The sequence below is a fragment of the Etheostoma spectabile genome, chromosome 8, assembly GCF_008692095.1.
Source record: "Etheostoma spectabile isolate EspeVRDwgs_2016 chromosome 8, UIUC_Espe_1.0, whole genome shotgun sequence".
NCBI lineage: Eukaryota > Metazoa > Chordata > Actinopteri > Perciformes > Percidae > Etheostoma > Etheostoma spectabile.
This window is the reverse complement of record NC_045740.1, coordinates 8,434,085-8,455,677: the sequence shown is the minus strand read 5'-3', so window position 1 is coordinate 8,455,677 and position 21,593 is coordinate 8,434,085. Positions and strand designations below refer to the sequence as shown.

The window sequence follows — 21,593 nt, the reverse complement described above, 5'->3', positions numbered from 1 at the left end:
GCTATACAGAGGAGTTGCATATTAAGTGATTTGCGGTCGATCTGTAAGTCATTTTGGGGTACAATTTGGTTTTGAAGAATTCCACATGAAGCAATACCACAGGCGAAGCAATTGGCCCATTTCCAACTGGCACATTTTCAACGGGTACTAGTAATAATCATAACAAAATGAACAATAGAAAGATAATCACTTATTATATAGTCAAGTATTATTAGTATCATCATCATCATCATAAGTGTTCTTTATTCAGACCTTTATAATATCAAAAGAGTAATTTCTCATAAGAAGTTAGCCATTAATCATAAGGCTCATACTGTCATATTGTCCTTGAGTAAGACACTAAACCCCCAAGTTGTTTCCAATATGGCTGTTTGGGAGAAATATGAAGGTTGCTTTGGCCAAAAAACAAACCAAATGACGGGAAAACATTGAATCATGTCCTGTGATCTTGGTTAATGAAGGCAATGTCATAACCCAATGTGCATATGTTAACAAATCCCCTGTTGAGAACCATGACTTTGAGTCAAAGTCACTATAAAAGCCCTTTTCAGACAAAAGTCCTCTAAATTCGGCTGTAGAAGCCCAAGGAGAACTTGCCCAAGGAGAGCCCAAAATGCTCATCTCATTACCACCATGTAATCAACCTTTTTAATGATCAGCCTCCCTCGGATCACGTCATCCATCTGCTCCACTGGAATTCAGTCCTACTCTCCTAGCCCTGAGCCCACTAGAGCACCAGCACTGGATTAGCAGAATGCTGCACCCTTGAGGCACTAATTATGGTACCACAACAAACGGATTTTCATCTGTGGGCTGTTTTGCTGACTGTGGTGTGCATGCTGAATTTGTAAATACAAGAATGGTAGACAGCAGTTTGATTAGCGTGTTGAAGAGAAAATCTCAGCAATAACAGGTCTGGTACCCAGTTTGCATGCCACCTTAAGTGATGACTCACAAATTGGGTGAAATGGTGAGAAAACATAAGGAAAAGCTTAGAGTAAACAAGGGATAATCATTAAATCATAATAGCAATAACATCTAGTGCTGTCATGAGAAAGGCAGTGTAATGTTGTGTGAGGTAAGCGTTGAAGTGCAACATGAGGTGAGACATAGCAGGGAGCAGAGAGCGTTTGGGCGCACATTACACAGCACACCTGGGGAGCAATGACGAAATGAGCAGTTGCCATGGTGATGAGGTGCTACAGCATCCCAATGACATAGAAATGTAATTTTTCAGTGGCTGACACTCAGAAACACCAAAGATACATGAATTACAACACAAGTGCATGTTGAAGCTGCTGTACATCAATTAAAAATGTCAACACCTTTGAAACGGTGCAGTTTTAAAGGTTTTTTGCTCAGGAAATCAAGAAACATTTTATTTATACCTGATATTTCTTTCTTAAATATTTAAAGATATGTTTACATGTCCAATGATGCCTTAGAACCATTAAACCCACCACATTTTCACACCAGCTGGATTATTAGTCACATGCAACATACAACAGAAAGTATAGTAGGACCGCATCTTAATGTTTCACTGGACTAAAATCTAAAAGCGGAATGTTTTTCTATAATCCTCTCAGGCTAGTGGTTACATAAACCATCTTGATTGAGAGAAATAATCCACTACTGGATATCAGAACATAGCCACAGAGAAATAAAACTGCAGAGTGGCTCGTGATCTACACATAAAAGGTATGTGTGCAGAAGGAAGTGCATATGGAACAGCAAGAAAACCTGAATCAGACCTGCACAGATGCAACAATATCTCGCTATTCTCGCTAGTGCTATTCTTGCTCAAGGGAAAACATCTACTCTGAGATGATTATGGGGTATGAGTGTTCAAAACCTTCTACTTCCAAGGACAGTTTAAAAAAATATAGATAGCAATACAATATAAGCTTTCAATACCCCTTATATTGAATTTTCTGAGAACTTTGTTTCTGCCACCATTCCTGACCATTCTCTAAAAGGAATAAGGCATTCATCATTCTTCCTCCAGTGTTGACATACTGAAGGATTTGTGGCCGCGCTTAAATAGTATTATTATTGTTGGTATGGCAATCTGCTGTGCCCCCTCTCCCTTTCTCTCATTGCCTCTCCATCGTGACTCATCAGGCAATAACCTTGACAAATGACCTTCAACACCCACACTCAGCAGATTTACAAAGCCCTTTAGAATTGGCCTTCATTTCCTTGCATCTGTCATCTTCCCTATTATGTAGGTGTCCAAATTTATATACTCAGGATTCACCTTCTGAAAAATCTACCTGGGAATTTGATGAAACCTGTGGGAGGTTGCATTACAGAGACGCAATTTCATACTATGCCTGGCTTACTGGTGAAGTGCTGTAGTCTTGTTAACACACTTGTCAACCTTATGTATTTTGGTTTCACACAGTAGAGGGCTGTATATATATTTGTGCTGTCAGTTAAACACATTATTGACGGTTCAACACGTTATTAACGGCGTTAACACAAACCCATTTTAACAGCATACATTTTTTTATTGCGAGATTAACATTCTTTTTGGCCTAGCAAACTTTGTAGTTTTTTTTCACATGCTGTTGCAACAACTAGTAATGTTAGAAAAACTACAACACCACACCGGATCTAGCTAGACCGGAAACAAAACAACAGGCACGCAACACTTCTTTGGGCTTGCTAGCCGGCCAAGAGTAGTAACGTTAAGTTTTGAGTGGATGGCAAGCACGAGACGCCGAAATGGATGCCGATAAGATTGTGTATGGAAAGTTAACTTTTTTAGAAGTTCCCAAATGGTTCTATTGACAAGACCAAATTGATTTGTGTGTTTTGTCGTTGTGAATTGAGCTATCATCGCAGCACGTCCAGTCTGAAATACCACTTGATGGCCAAGCACACAGCTGAAGCAAATTCTCCACCCCTTCGTCAAAGTATTTTTTTCACCCTTTTATTGATGGACAGTGTTACATTGTGTGAGAGATTATTTGCTCCAAGTGTGAATGACTGCTCCAAGAAAGAATGGGAATGTCAAATTGAACACTTGATAGGCTATATGCCAATGTTGTTTTCAATTTAAAAAATAGCAATTCAATATTTTAATTGTTTGACAGCACAAATGTGTGTGTGTGTGTGGTGTGTGTGTGTGTGTGTGTGTGTGTGTGTGTGTGTGTGTGTGTGTGTGTGTGTGTGTGTGTGTGATTGCTTGAAGAGTTACTGTCACTCATGAGGGAAAACAAAAAACTAATTTATCTGTTGAGTAGAGTAGCTACACAAGGAAGAAAAGTGGAGCAGTGCAATATGCCAAGCACTGTCCTGAGGGACAACTACAATGTGCAGCATGTATATTACTGCCAAAAAAATGCCTGTGCCTATTCTAATTGGGCCAAATAAACATGCTTATGTTGAACACCTCATGTTGTAGAGTAAATGTATGTATTTTGAGGACACTTAGTATAAAATAATCAGTACTGTAGATAGGAAGAAGTCTTCATTTTATGTTCAAATAGCAGAAACTGTGTGCAAATCAAGTATTACATCAGTGTCTATTACTGATAAATTACTGTCCTGAACTACAGTTTCACCTGACTGCCTTGTGTCCAGAAAGACTCTTTGTCAGATAATCATCCCATTTTTGCATGTCAAAAAATGACTCTTACAAATAAATGATCACATCTTATTTATCTAAAAGCCACCAACTGTCAATGGACCAGCATTCAGCCAGGCCGAGCCAGAGAAAGAGATTAATGCACATGCATTATGGACATGCAAGTAAGAAGCGATGGATACCTTTTAAGCAAAGGCTATGTGCTGGTTGTGCAGCTTTTACTGAAATGGATATACTTCTCGGTTTAGATGCTCCATCTAATGTTTAAAACTGCGTTCAGACAGAGCGCATTTGCAGGTTGCAAATTGGTTGCACAAAACCACACTGCCTTTCTTGTTGAAGATGCCCCAACCAGACCATTTGCATCTCAAGGCATTCAGGTTGCTCTGGCAAAAAAAACATAAGGTGCTCAGCAACGCAAAAGCAACGAGTAAGACACTTTGCTCTTCTAGAAAACTATTTCAAAAGTGTGCTAAAATGTGCTCGGTCTGATTGGGGCCTATTCACCCATGATGTCGACGTAATGTACATCATAGCGCTACAGCAAAAAGCCTGAGCAATTAACAAAGATGTGCACCAGTCTCCACTGACACTGACTGTTCAGCATTTGCTGTGCCAATGAACAGAGAGTCTAATGGAACTTGTCATAAAAGGAAAATTACAGGTGTAACTATTAGATAGATAGATAGATAGATAGATAGATATTTATTGATCCCAAAAAAATGGGAAATTACAGTGTTACAGCAGCACACAAAATATACATACATACAATATACATGAAATAATTATAATTATAATAACAAAATATAAGAATAAAAATATAAGAATGTAAGAACAAATATTTAAGTATATACAAGATGGGAAAAAACAAAACAAAAATGTGCAGCTTTTGTAAATATGACCCAGTCGTGCCGGTTGCCCTTATTGTAGTATTGTGTGTAGTATTGTGTGTCTCAGAGTCTCATCTACCCCCCAGGGATGACGTGTTGAAGAGTTTTATTGTCTGAGGTAGGAATGATTTCCTGTAGCGGTCCGTGCGGCATTTAAACTGTCGGAGCCTCTTTGAGAAGCTGCTCCTCTGTTGGACCAGTGTGGGGTGGAGAGGGTGGTCAGGGTTATCCATGATAGATAACAGTTTGTTCATCGACCTCCTCTCCACCACAGCTTCAAATGTGTCCTGTTTGCAGCCGATCACGGAGCCAGCCTTCCTGATCAGTTTGTTCAGTCTGTTTGTATCGCTGGCTCCGATGCTGCTGCCCCAGCAGATGACGGAGGAGAACAGAGCACTGGCCACAACAGACTGGTAGAAGGTCTCCAACATCCTGCTGCACACGTTGAAGGATCTCAGCTTCCTCAGGAAATAGAGTCTGCTCATCCCCTTCTTGTAAACAGCAGTGCTGTTGACCTTCCAGTTCAGCCTGCTGTCGATGTTGACACCCAGGTATCTGTAATCCTCCACCATGTCCACGTCACTTCCAGAATGCATAGGGGCTGCGGAGCCATTCCCTTCCTCCTGAAGTCAATCACCACCTCTCTGGTCTTATCCACGTTCAGCAGCAGGTGGTTCTTACCAGACCACTCCACAAAGTCACCCACCAGTGCCCTGTACTCCCCCTTCTGTCCATCCCTTATACACCCAACACTGCAGATCATCAGAAAACTTCTGTAGGTGACATGACTCTGAGTTGTACTGGAAGTCTGAGGTGTATAAGGTGAACAGAAAAGGAGACAGCACAGTCCCCTGTGGGGCCCCCGTCCCACTCACCACCACATCAGACAGAACACGGTCCAGGCGGACGAACTGTGGTCTATCTGTCAGGTAGTCAGTGATCCAGGAGACTATGGACGCACCGACACCCATCACCCGCAGCTTCTCACCAAGTAGCTGAGGCTGGATGGTGTTGAATGCACTGGAGAAATCAAAAAATGTGATTCTTACAGTGCCGCCACCACCATCCAGGTGCAAATGAGCTCGCTGCAGAAGATAGATGACAGCGTCATCCACTCCCAGTCGAGGCTGGTAGGCAAACTGTAGAGGGTCCAGAGAAGAACTCACCTGCGGCCTCAGGTAGGCCAAGACCAGCCTCTCCAGCACCTTCATCACATGAGATGTGAGAGCCACTGGGCGGTAGTTAGAGTATTAGAGTTGCAAAGTGGGAGGGCTAGCTTATTTTCCCCAATTCGCGTTTCAAACATTTCTTAAAGAAATGCCCTTAATATTATTTAACATAGAAACATGTGACTCTCTTAGAGAATGTAACAACCCTGAATGTTATTCTACGAATACCAGCTTCAATTATTTCAACTTTGTTTCTGAGAAAATGTTTTCTTTGTCATTATGGCTTGCCAGGCGGCTCTTAATACTATAAAAACCAATAAGCCTTGGCCACCGTTGCCATGGAAAAGAAGCCAGTCAGAGGACATACCAGAGTGGTAGAGGATACAAAATGCTTTGATGTTGTGGTTGGAAACCAAAGATGCTGCTATAGTTGTTATATTCATAGTTAGTTGTGACCCAGAAATTATAAGTGAACTGGTTCAATCTGCAGATTGTAAAACCAGTTTCCTCAACAGCACAAAGTTTGGCCGTCACCTGCACATGTAATATAATTTTATATTCTGTGATTGGATGTTTTTGATGCACCTTGATAGTTGTATTCAACTTCTACCCTATGAGTTTTGATGTGCACATGCTGGTAATTTCGACTTTTTACAGAACCAGATATTTTCTAACAAAGTTGTTAATCTGTTGTACTGAGGATTAAACTGTGAGAGTTTCAAGCCATGGAAAAATTGTGAGTCATTGTTTATGCAACAAATTAATCTGACTTTTGCTACCTGAAAAAGCATGTTTAAAATAACTCATCCCACTCCACAACTGTATAACAGTAATGATGATTCTGTTCCATTTGGTATAACAGTAAACCATACGAGTGAGCAAGCATGTACAATTCAGTGGCACTGGCACACCTGGCATGGCATGCAGCAATAATTAATGTTGTTAGTTACAACTATGATTGGCAAGTCAAGATGTGAACGTTTTGAGTAAGAAAGTTTGCTGTACGTAAGGCCAAACAAACCGCAAAAGAAAATTCTGCTGATCCTCCAAAAGTCTCATCCTGTGTGCTTTGACTCAAAGACAAGAGTCTTAACGATAAATCAAATCAAGGTGATGTTTGTAGTTAATAAAGTGGGCAGTGAAGTATTGACTGCAAAGTCTGGCCAGATGTCACAGAGCAAACAGGGCCTGACAACTGGGTGGTAATTACTCCACCATTCACAGAAGGGCAAAGACGTATTTCCTGCAAAACAGTTCAAATATATGAGTTCAAAACCCAGTGAAATACCTGAGGCAATATCCTGATTTCTGCCAAATTAGCAATAACCAACACTGGCTTTGGTCAAGTAGAAGTGGCCCATATTTAGTTTCATTAATGTAAGAGTGTAAGCATTATCAATATCCTTACATAGTAATATCTGAATATGAAACATCCCCAGTATTCAGTAAAAAAATAAATCATTTATATATGCACTCATCTATTATTTCGCCCCTTGCAACTTTAAGAGAGAGACTGACTGAGGCAATGATGTAATTAATGCAACATAACAGAGGATGTACCACATCATCTTCCAATTTCATCACATCTCTGGTGGCTGAAATGGTGACTGTCAAACCTGCTTCAATGTGGTTTCTTTGCAATGATGTGCACAGATTATGACTTATCTATTGAATGGATAGGAATAAGCTAAAAGAGACTGGCGATTGAGGGATAGAAACTAAACAGCTATAAAAGAAGAATACTGACAGCAATTACACTACGTTTGTAGCTATAATGAAGGGATATAATGAAGGGATATAATGAAGGGATAGAATCTCTTGATTAATCTCGCTTGATTGTACCTCCTACAGACTGCAGCACTCCTCAGCCATGACTGCCACCGTACTACATCATTACCATGCCAGCAACAACAATCTATTCCCACCAGAGAGGGAGTAATGGGATGTCCTGAAGGGCACTCCAGGGGTCTTTCCATAAAGATCTGCTGCCACTCTTCAGTTAGCTACCCTCATTAATTATAGAGGCAAGTTAATGCCTAGTGTATAAGAGGCATTAGTAAAAGCCAAAGAAGTTGGGACGGAGAGCAGTTGTCAATGAAGATCCTGCAGCCAAAAAAAAGCCATTTGGTAGGGAGGGAGAGTAACTTGTCTCTATGCTGAATCACACACTGAGAAAATATGAGCAATAAACTGAGTCAAGCAACACAGATAAACCAAATGTCCAGGAGTAGATCAACCTCAGTAATATTAATATCAATAATGTCTTGGGGGTGACAGTATTGCTTTGTTTTTGCAAGCCAGAATATATTCTTACGGCAATGTTACAGCACCACATAATGCTAAATGCGCAAACCAATTACCATTTGAAAAAAATTTGAGTAATTTTTATTGGCCGAGCATGTTAACAAATAAATTATAAGGAATTTGACCACGATTTTTAGTAGCTCTCAATATACAGTAGATACACAGTGCAGAAAAGCTAATTAAGAATGCTAGCCTGACACGCCAGACCCACATCAAGATGTTGGGTCAGGGAACTCACCATTGGCAGGGCTAGGGTGCGTCTAGATTTCTTGGCTATAAGATTACATCAAATTAAGAAAACATATTCACTATTACAGCAACACAAGCATTGTATCCAGGAAAACATCAACAACACTGTAGATAAATAAAAACAGAAGCAAATAGAGACACGCATACCAATTTGAAAAACAAACACAAAGACACACGCTGCAAATAAGCAAGTGGATAGAGAAACTAGCCGCACATCTTACACAACTAAATTACATTCAAGATAGAAATCCCTGCGGTACAAAAAAACTGATAAACACACAGCTAGTAATTAGTAAAAAAGGCTAACGTTAGGTGTAGAGCCAATAGGCCTATGTCACACTTCCTGCTTCCGGAAACGGAGTAGGTAATCAGAATTTCCGGTCAACAGTCTTTCTCCATTAGGATTTAGATTATCAGCCATAATGTCTAAACCATCCAAGGTAGACTGACCCCAAGCTACGGTGGTGGGAAACAAAAAGTCTCTGCTCCTGTAGGAGCTAGAAGTCTGTATGAAATCAACCTTGTTTTAAGAAAAACATGTTTTATCCACAATCTTATTGAGAAAAACTACACCCACACATCACATTTGTGCTGTCAACATGGCAATTGTGTTTAATAATTTAATTAATTAAATAATAAATGAAGCTACACATTACTCAATGTAGTAAACTTCTAAGACTCCTTTGGATTGAAAGGCAATACAACTGTAGCGCAGTATGAGCAACACAATCAATCCAAGATATATCACTGAATCTTTAAGTGTGTTTGTACACAGAGCAAGGACAGATCAGACAATGATAGTCACCGAATGTGTTCATGATTCATTACCTTTGCATTGTGCTTGAGGCAGCATGTGGGCGCATTTGGCTAGGCCAACTCCTCTGTAGAGTTTATTCTCTGTACCTGCACTGTGGAATGACTTGTGCTAAAAATAGCTAAGCTTACCACAAACTGGACTATTTTGTGATCAGCATCATCAATATACCCATAGCCCACAGGATACCTAATTGATCTTTGTATTGATTGGACTGATTTAGACTTAATTGCATTCCAGTTAGGAGAGCTCATATGATACATGGACTGTTATGATATTGGAAAAGTTCTATTTGCGGTTTTAGATTTACAGCTTTGCCTCATAACGATCATACCACCTTTGGCATATCAGGCAAGCCACTGCGAATGATGAAACAATTCTCCCAATATAAGAGAACCAACGCTGAATATTTGATCTACGTCAATATATTTACAAAATATTATGCAAACAGAAACAACTGAGATGATGTGTGTAGAATCTACTAAAGCAGCTCCTCCCCTCTTGCACTGTATGTGCAGCCAAAGAGACTGACGTGCTGGGAAGCTGTGCAAACAGCCCTTTATTCCCTTCAGTGGCACCTGTCTCCTTCCCTGGGGACAGTAGAGAGCTCCATGAACACCATTTATTAAGAGGGAAGCACCAATGTTGAAACAATCCCCTCCAGATTGCTATTCTGCTGCCATATGGTACACCTCTGTCTGTGTACTCAGAAACGAAAACCCAGAGCTGCAACCAAAGGCAAAAATTATTTACGGAGGTCTTTTCTTTGTACAAATTCGGCAGATGAGGAAAAATAAATTTTCAACAAATTTCCTTTATTGAATACCACTGCTTGAAGGGTTATTTTGTAGCCAAAAATGTAGCCAGGTTTGCAAGTCTTACATGCCATAAAAATTGACACTTTTAAGATATTGGTGTTATACTGGTGTTTTGATTTTGTACTTACTTTTTTCTACAGTTTTGAAAGGATTTTATAGATTCTCTCGTGTTGTCAGTTGTAAATGTTTTCATAAACTTTCATGAATTTAACTTTCACACTTGAGCGCATTATATTGTTAGGTTGTTAAAGTACACTAACCATGAATACTGTGCAAATAATGACTTTTAAGCACCATTATTTAATATCCAATTCTTCCAAAGGGTAATCTTACAGACGCAGGCATCAAACTGTAGTCACTGAGAGCTCTCAATTTGATATTTGGTTTGAAATAGACAAAGTACAAGACAGGACACAAAAGCAACAACTCATCTATAGTTTTACATAACAGAGAGCAGGAAAGTGCATCCGATAGCTCAGAAGATATCAGATGCTCTATTCAGTCAGTCATGACACATACACCACCAGAGAGACAATCACGGTGAAAAACATATGCACAACTGTTATATCCTAAACCTGTGTCACTTAGCCTGAAAACCCATTTCCTTTGAGACAGCAATGCAGTTGTTTAGCACTTAAACTGTTCCTAATGTGTTTCCAATGGTTTTCTTGTGCTGGATGTGGGAATACATCCAGCACAATTATACTTTTACAATTAGAAACATTATAGGGCACAAAATAGAATTTTCTGAACCAAATGAAAAGATGCCTTTGATTTACTCTGCTGTGTACTCACTCTCCACTAAAGTCGGCAAGGCAAAATGGAGACAGAGAGCACTGAGGAGAGGAGAGGAGAGGAGAGGAGAGGAGAGGAGAGGAGAGGAGAGGAGAGGAGTCTTTATCTTGGCTTATTGTCTATTATATGGAGACACACAACCTAATGAACCAGGAATAATGAGAATGTTTTTCCTTAACTGATTTTGAGCAGCAATTGTGGCTAAGAGAGAAAGACCTCTGGGAAATATCTTGTGAGAAGCAGTGGTTGTTCTGGCCCGTAAGGGCCGGCCTGGCTGGTTTCCATGTTGGCCAGATAATCAGAGACTGAACAGATGACTCAGAAAGACATTCCACAGGAGTAATTGAGAGAAGTAATGATATGAAGGTATAAATGACCTATGATTTATTCTTGTAATGTGGTTCCGTGAGAGCGAGGAATTCTGAAACTAACTAACTAATTAAAAACAATGTTATTTTAAAATATTTTATGGGCAAACACTACTGTTACTGTTTTTAATCCAACAAAAAAATGGAATTGACCCAGAACCTGCAGTGGACAGCTGGCTTTGTGTCTGTGGCTTGTTGTGTATTTCCAATGGCCAGCCTCTTTGTCTCCTGTGTTTGTGTTCATCTATCTCCTCTCCAGAGACACTCATCTCTTCTGACTGCTGCGCTGACACACACACACACACACACACACACACACACACACACACACACACACACAAAAGAAAAGGAGACTGATTGCATGCATGAATAGCTGTTAGTGTAATATGCAGGCACAGACACACGTGTTACAATGGGTGTTTGCCCAAGAGTTTTTTAGATTCTAAAATGGAATAAAACATTGACTGATGGATGATATGGCATGTAAATGATTATACACACAGACAGACGCAATGTGAGCATACAGTGCTAAACGGCCCCCAGGAACAGTGCTCAGCCTTTCCACCAATGTTTTCCAGTGGCAACCCGCGGTACTGCAGGAAAATAAAAATCCCTCTGCGACCCAGAAAGGGTTTTTTCCTATAGGCCACTATTGTCAAAGAGACGTCTGTAAAACTGCGGCCAGGGCACTTCGAACTGCAAACAAAGTCAGTTGTGATTCTCACTATTCTGAATTGTTTAATCCATGGACTTTTTGTATTGAAAACTTCCCTCTAGCGGAGAAAAGCGATTTAAAAACTTAAAAAGTCAATGGGCAGAGCAAGAACTCACAGGCGGGGCCAGCGAGGAAACACTACTGCCACATATCATGGAAGTAAACCTGGAAAAAGGCGAGCAACTCCAATGAATTGAATAGGCACCATTTTGTGATCCAGTATCCAGTTATATAATACATCCATAATGCTAACACACAAATAATGATTCTCATAAAAAAAAACTTAGCCTGTCATCTATCTACACAGCGGAAAAAAACAACTCTTTCTCTGAAGGGAAATTATTCGGAGTGGGTGGCAAATTAGACTTAGATAAATTAAACATTCAAAGGGTGATTTTGCAACTCTAACTACCAAAAACAACCAGCCCACCTTGGCTCAACATATTCTTGCACCAATACACATGGTTCTCTTCAAGTTCCTCCGTTCTCTGCCTTTCTTGTTTTCATAACCAGATTTGTTCAACTGTGTGCGGTGGCACACCTGAGAGATGCTATGTATTTCCACTCTTCTGAACAGAGAGACAAAAGACCATAAAGAAGAGTAGGAGTGAGACCCGCTGAGAGAGAACAGACCTTGTACTCTCAGTGCAGCTCAAGTGGCCCTCCTCACAGGCTCCTAGGCACATCTGTCCCAAGATCACAGGATCTTGAGTTCCCTTAGAGCTAGACGCTCATTTGTGAGAGTGCAGATGGCTTTCCTTAGGGAGCACTTTTACTATGATGCTTAAGATCAACCAGCTTCCTTCTGGTAACAGCACCAACCTGCTGGCTTCTGTTGCAACAAGAAAAAACCTTTGTATATGTAGTAAAACATATTATTGTTTTACCTATTTTTTAGGGAGTATTATCATTGTTATTTTTTAAGCATGTACTGGTGTTAAAACGATCAAAATTTAGAACCAGCGAGAATTCTCAGTGCTCATATCAGATTCTAACTACCTTTAGTTCAGACGCCTGGATAAGTTAAACCATCTGTTTACAGTAGGCACCGATGCACCAATCTCATGCACCGGATTGTATTAATGACCCAATAAAATAGAATGGGTGTCATGGCATGGCTGATCCACATTGAATACAATTTCTTTGTCAATGTCATTGTAGAATTCAAATGTAACATTTTCAAATATTCCAACATTCATTCAGTCACAGCTGTTGTTTGTTTGTGCCACAGCAATAAAAACAATCCCACTGAGTTCCAAGCAGTGAGGTATACACATTATGGCAGACAAATAGTGCATTAGATATTTCAATTTTTCAAGTTCTGCAATCACAAGCTCTCAGTAGTTTTACATTCTGGTCTTTAGCTTTAGGAAAGGAAACTTCACTTGTCCTCTCCAGCTGCAGTGGACAGGTTGTGCAAATCCAAACTGCATCAAGCTTTAACTTGAATATCCTCTCCCAAGGGCTTTTTTTGTTTATCGCCCTACTCTTGGCAAACTAATATTATGTGTCAAAAGTAATTTCTTAGGTGCCAGAAGCTGGTGCCTGTGGCAGCAATTATCATATTCTACAAAACATGGAACTTATGTGTACTATTTAAGCCGTTGCTGAACTTTTCAACTATGTTTGCATGCTTTATATTTATGTTTTATTTATACAGCTCACTATATGGTGGAGTTACCGGTAACTGCTTTTTTTTTAATCCAAACAATATACAACGTGGAAACTGAGGCTATACTGTATATCTGTAGATTTATGTACTTATATATACTAGACCTCGGTAATGTCACTGATTTTTAGCCATCCAATTATATTCAGGTCAAAGTTCAATTTGATTGCCAATGTCCTTGGCATTCATTACAACATTCAGTTAGGGATATTTACAGGTTGCAAACCAATATGTTTAGATTATATTCTAAATTGTTTAACAGTTCCCCCTAACTGGTGGAGTTACGTAAAGTGCAATTTTTGAATCAACGCAGTGACACTCAGGCTATACGTAATTAATTTTGTACTTATTATACATGACCACTAAGCAGTTCAACAATAAATGCACATATTATGACTCTAAGCATCTAACAAGCAGTATGGATAGTTTGGTAACCAATGTTGTTTAGATTCAGTTTCATTCAGACAGAGATCAATTCTGATTTTTTTAAATAATATTGGACCATTCAAATGAAAATTGATTTGAATCGTAAAATCAACTTTTAAAACCCAGCCCTTATAATTTACAGTGGTTAAGTTCTGTTTACATAATTTGAAAATATACTCAACCAAGCAGTAATTCTGTTAAACTGCCTAACATGAAGCCTGCAGGACCTGAAAGCTCTTCGCTAAAGGATCTTCTTACCTGATACTGAACATATTATGTGTGACATTATCCAGCCAACACAATGTCATCATTCCATTCAAATTAATACACTGTAAGTAATATCTCAATCTTCTGAAGTGAAATCCCATAGGATCCATGAACCGAGCTGCCTTCTTGAAATCAACTGAACCACAAATCTTTGTATATGAACACAGTCAACCTTGAAATAAGCCTTCTAAAACGTATTATACCGGATATACCGACATACAAACAAAAAAATTGCTAAAATCATCTGTTCCTTGAACAGCAATGGCCACACTGAAAGCATTACAGAGGCAAGATCTCACAGAGCACGTTGAGTAGGTTAATCTGCTGAAGAGACAAAGAAGACACGAGACACTGAGGCATGGACGGAGGAAAAAGGGAGCTGGAAGACGGACTGGAGGGACGGCAAACATTAGCTAAAAAAAAAACCTGCAGTGAGGCTGTGTGCAGCAGAACCACAAGCCTGATTGGTACAGACGGAGAGAAAGAGGTGACCCATGGAGCAGGATAAAAGAGAGAAATAGCAGGAGGCCAAAGGGAAAAAAGGAGGAACATGCTTCATAAAAACAGCTCACTTTTTTTCTTCTTAAAAGATTCTCCCTTGTAGCACATCAAACTTAAGTGATGAAATGAAGACTGAACTGAGAGTTGAAGATTAAATTAATCTCTCTACCCCACTCTCTAGCAGCACTTCTGTGACTTTCGCTGCTCTGTTGGCCAACAGAGTGTCACGGCTGTCAGAACACATCTGATTTCAGCTCAGCACCTGTCCTGAGAGCTGATGACACCACCATTATTATCAATTTCCATCACAAAGCAACTTTTGTGTAGTAGAGCAGGACCAAGGATTATTCAAAAGTAACGACATTGTTGGACTGACAGAGACAAAATATATGCATGCTCTGTGACCCCACATAGCTTATAATAGAATGGAATTTAAATGCATACAAATCACTAAATGTTTACCCTGCTGTTGTGCAACAATGTCAACAAAAAGTGCTCTTCTGCTGTTTTTCACTGCAAGTGTGGTAGTAGAAGCGTATGCCTGTTTTTCCTCATTAGTCTGCAGAGGCACAGGACCTCGAAGTACAGAGCGAGACAAAGACTGGATTCTCTTATACAGCAGAGGGCCCCGTGACCGAAGACAAACAGGACCAAAGCAACGAGGACAAAGTAGAAAGGAGTGGACAAAAAGTAAAGACTGACTATAGCAGCACTGGGACTTTTGTCTATAAAAGGTTTTTGAAGGAACACAGTACACAGAAAAAATATGCTGTTATACAGCAGGAAAAATATATCAATTATATCACAACTAGGGGTGTAACGATATGGAAAATAAAACCGAAATCAAGATACTCAGCTCAACAAACCTGTGTTGCGGAGTGAGAAGGCAGAATCGCGACACACCCTTTCCAACTCCCAGAGTTATACTTCCCGTCCAGATCCAATGCTGCCACATCTTTAAATTTCTATCAGTATCAGTCCTTTTGGTGCCTTATCCCTGTTTAGACTGGTAAGTTTAGCTAACTGTAAAGAAGGCTAAAAGCAAAAGGTGGGATGTTGCAAAGTGGGATGTAATCAAGGAAAAAAAAATCCCATGTGGCAGAAAATTCTTTTTTTACGTTTACTGAAAAAAAAGAATTGAGGTTTGTATCAAATTGTGGGTCAAAAATTGTGATACGAACCGAACCCTGGGTGTATCATTCCAGCCCTAATCACAACTGATATGTTTTGCTCCCTGCATTAGCATCTGTCTGCAAAGCTGCGATTTGGGCATGCTATGGTTCCATTACAAGAACTTCAGGGCTGTTACACCATGCTCCGCACCAAATTGTGTCTTATTATAAAACATAACCTAATATCAATTGTTGTTGTCCTGCTAGAGTAAATGCTGTGCCTGATATAACACTGCAATTAAAATCCTGATAGATACCAAACTATGCTCACAAACGTTTGAGGGTGACGTTTGAAGACAGCTCCTATCCGATTCTCTAGCATGAGGCTGTGCATCACTCCTGTTCAGCATAACTGCAGATTACAAACACCCTTTATTACCTGTAATTGATCAAAGCTTAACTCAACACTGTTTTTCTCCTTTTACTGTAAATGAGTTAAGCTATCCAAGGCTCTCTCTTTTGAATCACCATCAAGAGTTGCACTACACTGTGTTAACTCATTTATGAGGCCAGTGAGGTATATAAATATCACCAACAGTTTTGCAATCTGTTTGCATTAATATGGCTCCAGGCTAACGCCTGTTAAAGTGAACCTTGGCCTGATAGTAGAGCACTGCTCTGCTCTTGTCCCCTTCTTATTAGTAGACACGTCCCAACAGGAATATATTGCTCTGGTAAAAGGTTTCATATTCATGCTTCAAGGTGGAGCATAACCACAGGCCCCTCTGTGTCACACAATACATCCCAGACAGCACAATGGAGGGCTCAGTAGAATGCTATCAACACACTGACAGACTGCGGCCTGCTCTCCATCCATGCCACATACACCGATACAAAAAGAGACACTGGGAAATATGAGAGGGCCATTTGGTAAAACAAACCCAAAGAGGTTTAGTGGCCTCAGCATCTTGATACAATGCGGTGCGACAAATTGAGGAAAGTTCTAATGTTGTGAGCTTGTGTTTTCATGAGTGCAAAGCCAAAAAGACATTTGGCATCTCATCTTCATCTTGGCTCTTTTATGAATTCCAGTAAGCTAATGCAGGTCAGGCAAAGCTTAATTTGCCAGTAATACCCCGCTGGCATTCAGAGCTCTGTGTGTGAGACAGCAATGAGGGTGAAGATTAAGGACCACATCCAAAGGCACCAACAGAGAAGCAGCCCTTTGCAACCTTGACACGATGCACCAGCCCTTTCGTTATCAACAAGACGTGACTGATAAAGTAAAACTGTAAAATGTCAATTCCCCATGAGACAGATTGGAGAGAACTGCATGCTGGGGCTGTCCTGCCCTGCTCTGCTGTGTAGATAGGATAGACGTTACAGTGATGTAATCCTTAATCGCAACCAGCCATGCGCCACAGGTTCAGCCAATCGTGAGGCTGGTGTGCAGTGATGCTGGTAAACACAAGTGACGTTCTCCTGAGGTTACTCCTCATAAAACATTCAGACCTAGCACACATTTTATTCATTCATATAAAGCATAGCAACAGTGTGTCAGCCGCCGTGAGCTCTGAACACACACACACTTGCACACAGGAACACACAGAACTTATGCAGTTTTCGGACCCTGGCTGACATAATGTATGCCTATAGAGCTGGCGCAGAATACTTCTGAAGGTCCCGACAGTGTAAAGTCAGCAAAGACCTGCAGTCACCAGGGATCTCTGAAGGGGCATGGCATTGGTCACCTCACCACCACTGCCCTCCAATGGCATTAGGAAAATAAATGACCTTCCTGTGACCGCAAACGGTTGAGTCTTTGTCAGGGCTTTTGGAAGGGAAATCCTGACCAGTGAGTGAGCTCACATTTTGTTAGGGTAACTGTGGAGTCACCGTAGCAACAGCTGAGACCCTGGCACCCCACAATACACACACAGACCCCATCCCCCGGCACTCTTCCCACCAAGATGTCAGCTGACCTCAGGAGGACTTCATCAGCACTGATTTTGGTCACAGCAGTCTCTTTTTTAATATGTTAGTAAAATCTTCAAAACACACCCCATTTTTTTACATTCTTCCTTTTGGGTTGATTAGTGACATGAAAGCTGGTGGTTGTGGTTTCCTTATACAAAATAGTTGTTAGAAAACCAAGGGAAATCACAGGTTTCACAGGGTGTAAGCTATAATTAACTCTGTATCTGGAATAGAGTGGGCCAACAGCCACTTAATAAATATGTAATTATTAGAAGCACAACGAAGAAAATACTGGAGGTGTTTGGAATGCATAACAGATTTGCACTAATTGAAAACAAAATAAATACGATACGTCTTCTATGATCATGTTTTTTTTTTTATAAGCATTTGAAGAAACAAAGCTGTAGCATAAGTTCAGTCAGGAAGACTATACTATTGCATGCTTAGACCTTCTGCATTTCTCTCACATCAGCAATCAATCCTTACACATACAGTATGCTTCTTCATTGTTCCTTGCTGTCCTGTCCAGGCTGTCGATTATCTTATCAGCTGCTCACATTAGCTGATCTCATCCATCCAATAGTTCAGCGACACACCAACATTGTAAGCCTATCACCCTGCTGCTGCCTCTATTTAAATATGATTCTCTCTCTGCCTTTAGTACATTCATGCCGCTGTTATGCACGTGGAGGTTTACAGCTGTTATGCTATTTTAAATCTGCTTTGTTCTCTGCTGCTGCTCACAAATGGCAATGTGCTCTTCCACCAAAGCATCACCACCAGTGAAATACTGGCAATTGACATATTTGTATACAAGGCATATTTGGGGCTTTTTTATATGCAAAAACTGACTGACAGAACTTTAAAGGCAAACTGGGAATAAACAACCTGCGTTTAGGTGTCTCAGATTCATTCAATATTGCATCTGATATGAACTAAATTAGAACAGTTTTTGAGTTTTGCTTAAGGAGCAGACCCACAAACAAATGCATTTATAGTGAGTGAATCCACTTGGTCTTGTCTTTGATTAACAATGTGGTATTTTCATCATGTGATTTATCCTATATTCAGACATGACACAAATGTGAGCCACTTCTGAATTCTGACTCTGGTGCAACATTGCATTAAAATCGGAGCAGAAGAGGCTTGAGGGCAAAACTGACTTTTCAGGCACTTCCATCAACCTGCGACTAGATGAGAGCTAAATCTAAAGGGCTGTGAAATGACGAGTGCTCACTTTTTCCTCATCCACACACAGCCAAAACATCCATAATGCATTAAAGCTAAACTTAAGTTCATGCATTACAGCTGCCACTGATTTAAAAAGATACACACATGTGCTGCCTCTTTTGAAACACCTCAATGCATATTTTGTTTGTCATAGTTTAGATTGAGACGTTTCTGCCAAAGGTAGCTTTAAAAATGTAGATGCCATGGGGATGTTCCTGTCATTGAGGAAGTTGATAACTGATTTAATGTCAAACAAAGAAAGGAGACTAATGTAAGTCAGAGGTAAATCTGAATTTGGAGCCATTAAACAGTTCAGGGAAACAATCAGAGAGTAATGGAAACAGGTCTACTGGGAATAAATTACCAGCACATTGAACACAGGATAGGAAGATGAAAAAGAGAAAGATGGATCAACAGAAAAACAATGAGAGGTAGAGAGAGATCACTAACCATCCTATATGACCCAGTTATGCCTCTTACTTTGCATTCCCTAGTCTAGGTATCCTGGGTGATTTTGGTTTTTGGCAGGCCAGAAGCCTGGAGGGAAGGAAGGGCAAAATTCAAACTAAATGAGGAATACACTCTAGCGGTGGGGCTAGTCATGTGGGTTAGCCTGCTCCCTCCCATGGCCGGGTTAGACACAAAGATAGTCAGGATGCCAGACAGTCACAACAGAGCTGGAGCATTCTCTTCTTTCCCTACACTCCCCTTCTTCCAGCCTGCTGACGTCAGCCAACCAGACCACACGACTGCTGCAAACAGCACACCTGCTGGCTTGTGGCTTCCCAGTCAACCTGGCCCAGGTCCATCTCTGGTCAGCTCTCTAAGCAAACATGCAGGTCTGTTTACAACCTGGGCACACAGTCACGATCCTACAGCAACTGCTCAGAGGAGTAAAGTGGAGCGATTGTCGTACAGCCTCCTGCTGATAACAAAGATATCAAAGTGACAAGAATCATGCATGTCTTATTAATGTTTTATTCTTTAACATCACAGGTTAAATGTTTCCCTGATATGTCTTGGGGTGGCTTCAACGCGTAGCCTACATGTTGCTGACTACTCAGAGAATTCTCTAAGGATTTACTTACACCCCTTTACTACAACTGCACAGCATATACAAAGAGAACGGATTTGTGTTGTAATTGATGTGACAGGCCCCCCCTCACCTACTTTTTATGAAATCAGCATGAACATAAAACTGCACAATCATCAAAGCAGTGCTTGTAGAAGTGAGATCAAAGGCAGAGAAATACATGTTAATATTAGGGCTTGTTTTCATCTATACAAGCAAGATGTCTAAGCTGATATTGTCAATTTTAGCTGTTTGTTTTCCACTGTGTTAAATGACCATTTTCATAAAAAAGAAAATGTTATTCATGCACATAGGTATGCTGTGGTCATTTAATGACAACATGCAATCCTGCATCACCATCACATGTGTGGATCTGCAAGAGCCACATAATGTAACTTAGTAGGCATGTTGCCCAAAGCAGCAACGGGATACCCTATATGTGCATTATTGATGTCAGAGGTCCAAGGGAAACTGCATGAGCAACAACACTAAATGATAATAATTAGTACCAACAAGCAATATTCCAGCAAGCAACCTCAAGCAAAGAGACAAACTGACACATAAGAAAAACAATCCTGTCCAAAACGCCCTTTCTGTCATGGATTTCAGAGTGTATGCTTTTGACACCCCATCAACGTGAGCTTGAGGGAACTGTCCGTCCTACAAAGCTCCCTGAAAGCCTGCCACTAAATTCACTCATATATCCTGTCAATAGTAGGGTAGGAGACTTGAAGGAAATACATCAGCCTTGTGTTACTTAAAATGGCAAAACTCTACATAATCCTATTTAGGGTCTATTGTTGTCTATTGGTAGACACCGGGCTGTCCCTCTGCTCAAACAGTCGCTTTTTCCTGTCTGCCAAGTCAGACACATTTGCATCGCTATTCAGAGCTCTGCGGAGTGAATATGTGGTCGACAGGTGACTAACCTGAATGGTGCACGTATATTCCGTATCATCCAGCAGTCTGACGGTACAGCTGTATTCCCGCTCAAGATTCCTGATGCTGCCACTCATGAATCGGCTCAACATCTTCTCAGAAGAATCGCTGCTCAGCGTCTAGGACCAGAACAATAAACTCAACACCAGCGTGCTAGTGAATGTCACATTGACCACAGTCCCCGGTCCGCTAAACGACCAGCAGCCAAGGATTTAGCCGCCGAGGCGTGCACCATTGTTGTCCCGTTAAGTTTTCGTGCAGCGGGCCCTTGCTAAGAGCAGAATCCAAGGATGCCCGCATCCAGATCCAGAGACAGCTCAGCCCCGTTGTGTGCCTGTGGTAGAGCCGAGGATTATCTCTCACCATTCACCGCTGCCACTTGAGCAAGTGGGCGGGTCCCAATGAAAAGTGACGTCGTAAAGAACCAACGGGAGTGTGTGGCGTTTTCTCTGCGCTGATTTGTTTTTCTCACACCGCAATTTGCCCCGACACACAGCTAGCCAGCCTAGGTCCAGAAAATATTCAAATTGGTTTCTTTCTTTTTTTAAATATCCTTCACAGATTGAATAGGATATTGTCATTTTTGTTTGCAACTAGGCTAGGGGATGACTGCAATGTCTTTACCCCTTAGGCCTACCCCATTTTAAACAAAAGCTGTGATGGTAAAATGTATTCAATCCAGAGAT

General features: G+C 40.7%; 1 protein-coding gene across 4 annotated transcripts in view; it reads right to left on the bottom strand.

Annotated features, from left to right (window-relative positions):
* Nucleotides 1-21,299, bottom strand: part of frmd5a (FERM domain containing 5a) — a 64,842-nt gene extending 43,543 nt beyond the window's left edge. For 3 of the 4 annotated variants that reach the window (XM_032523418.1, XM_032523419.1, XM_032523421.1), the window contains exon 1: nucleotides 20,898-21,298. In XM_032523418.1, coding sequence (XP_032379309.1) covers nucleotides 20,898-20,999 — 102 coding nt within the window. In that variant the 5' untranslated portion in view covers nucleotides 21,000-21,298. Of the gene's footprint in view, nucleotides 1-20,897 lie in introns of all 4 variants that reach the window. The other variant, XM_032523420.1, reaches the window with a different exon arrangement.
* Nucleotides 21,300-21,593: the final 294 nt, after the last annotated feature.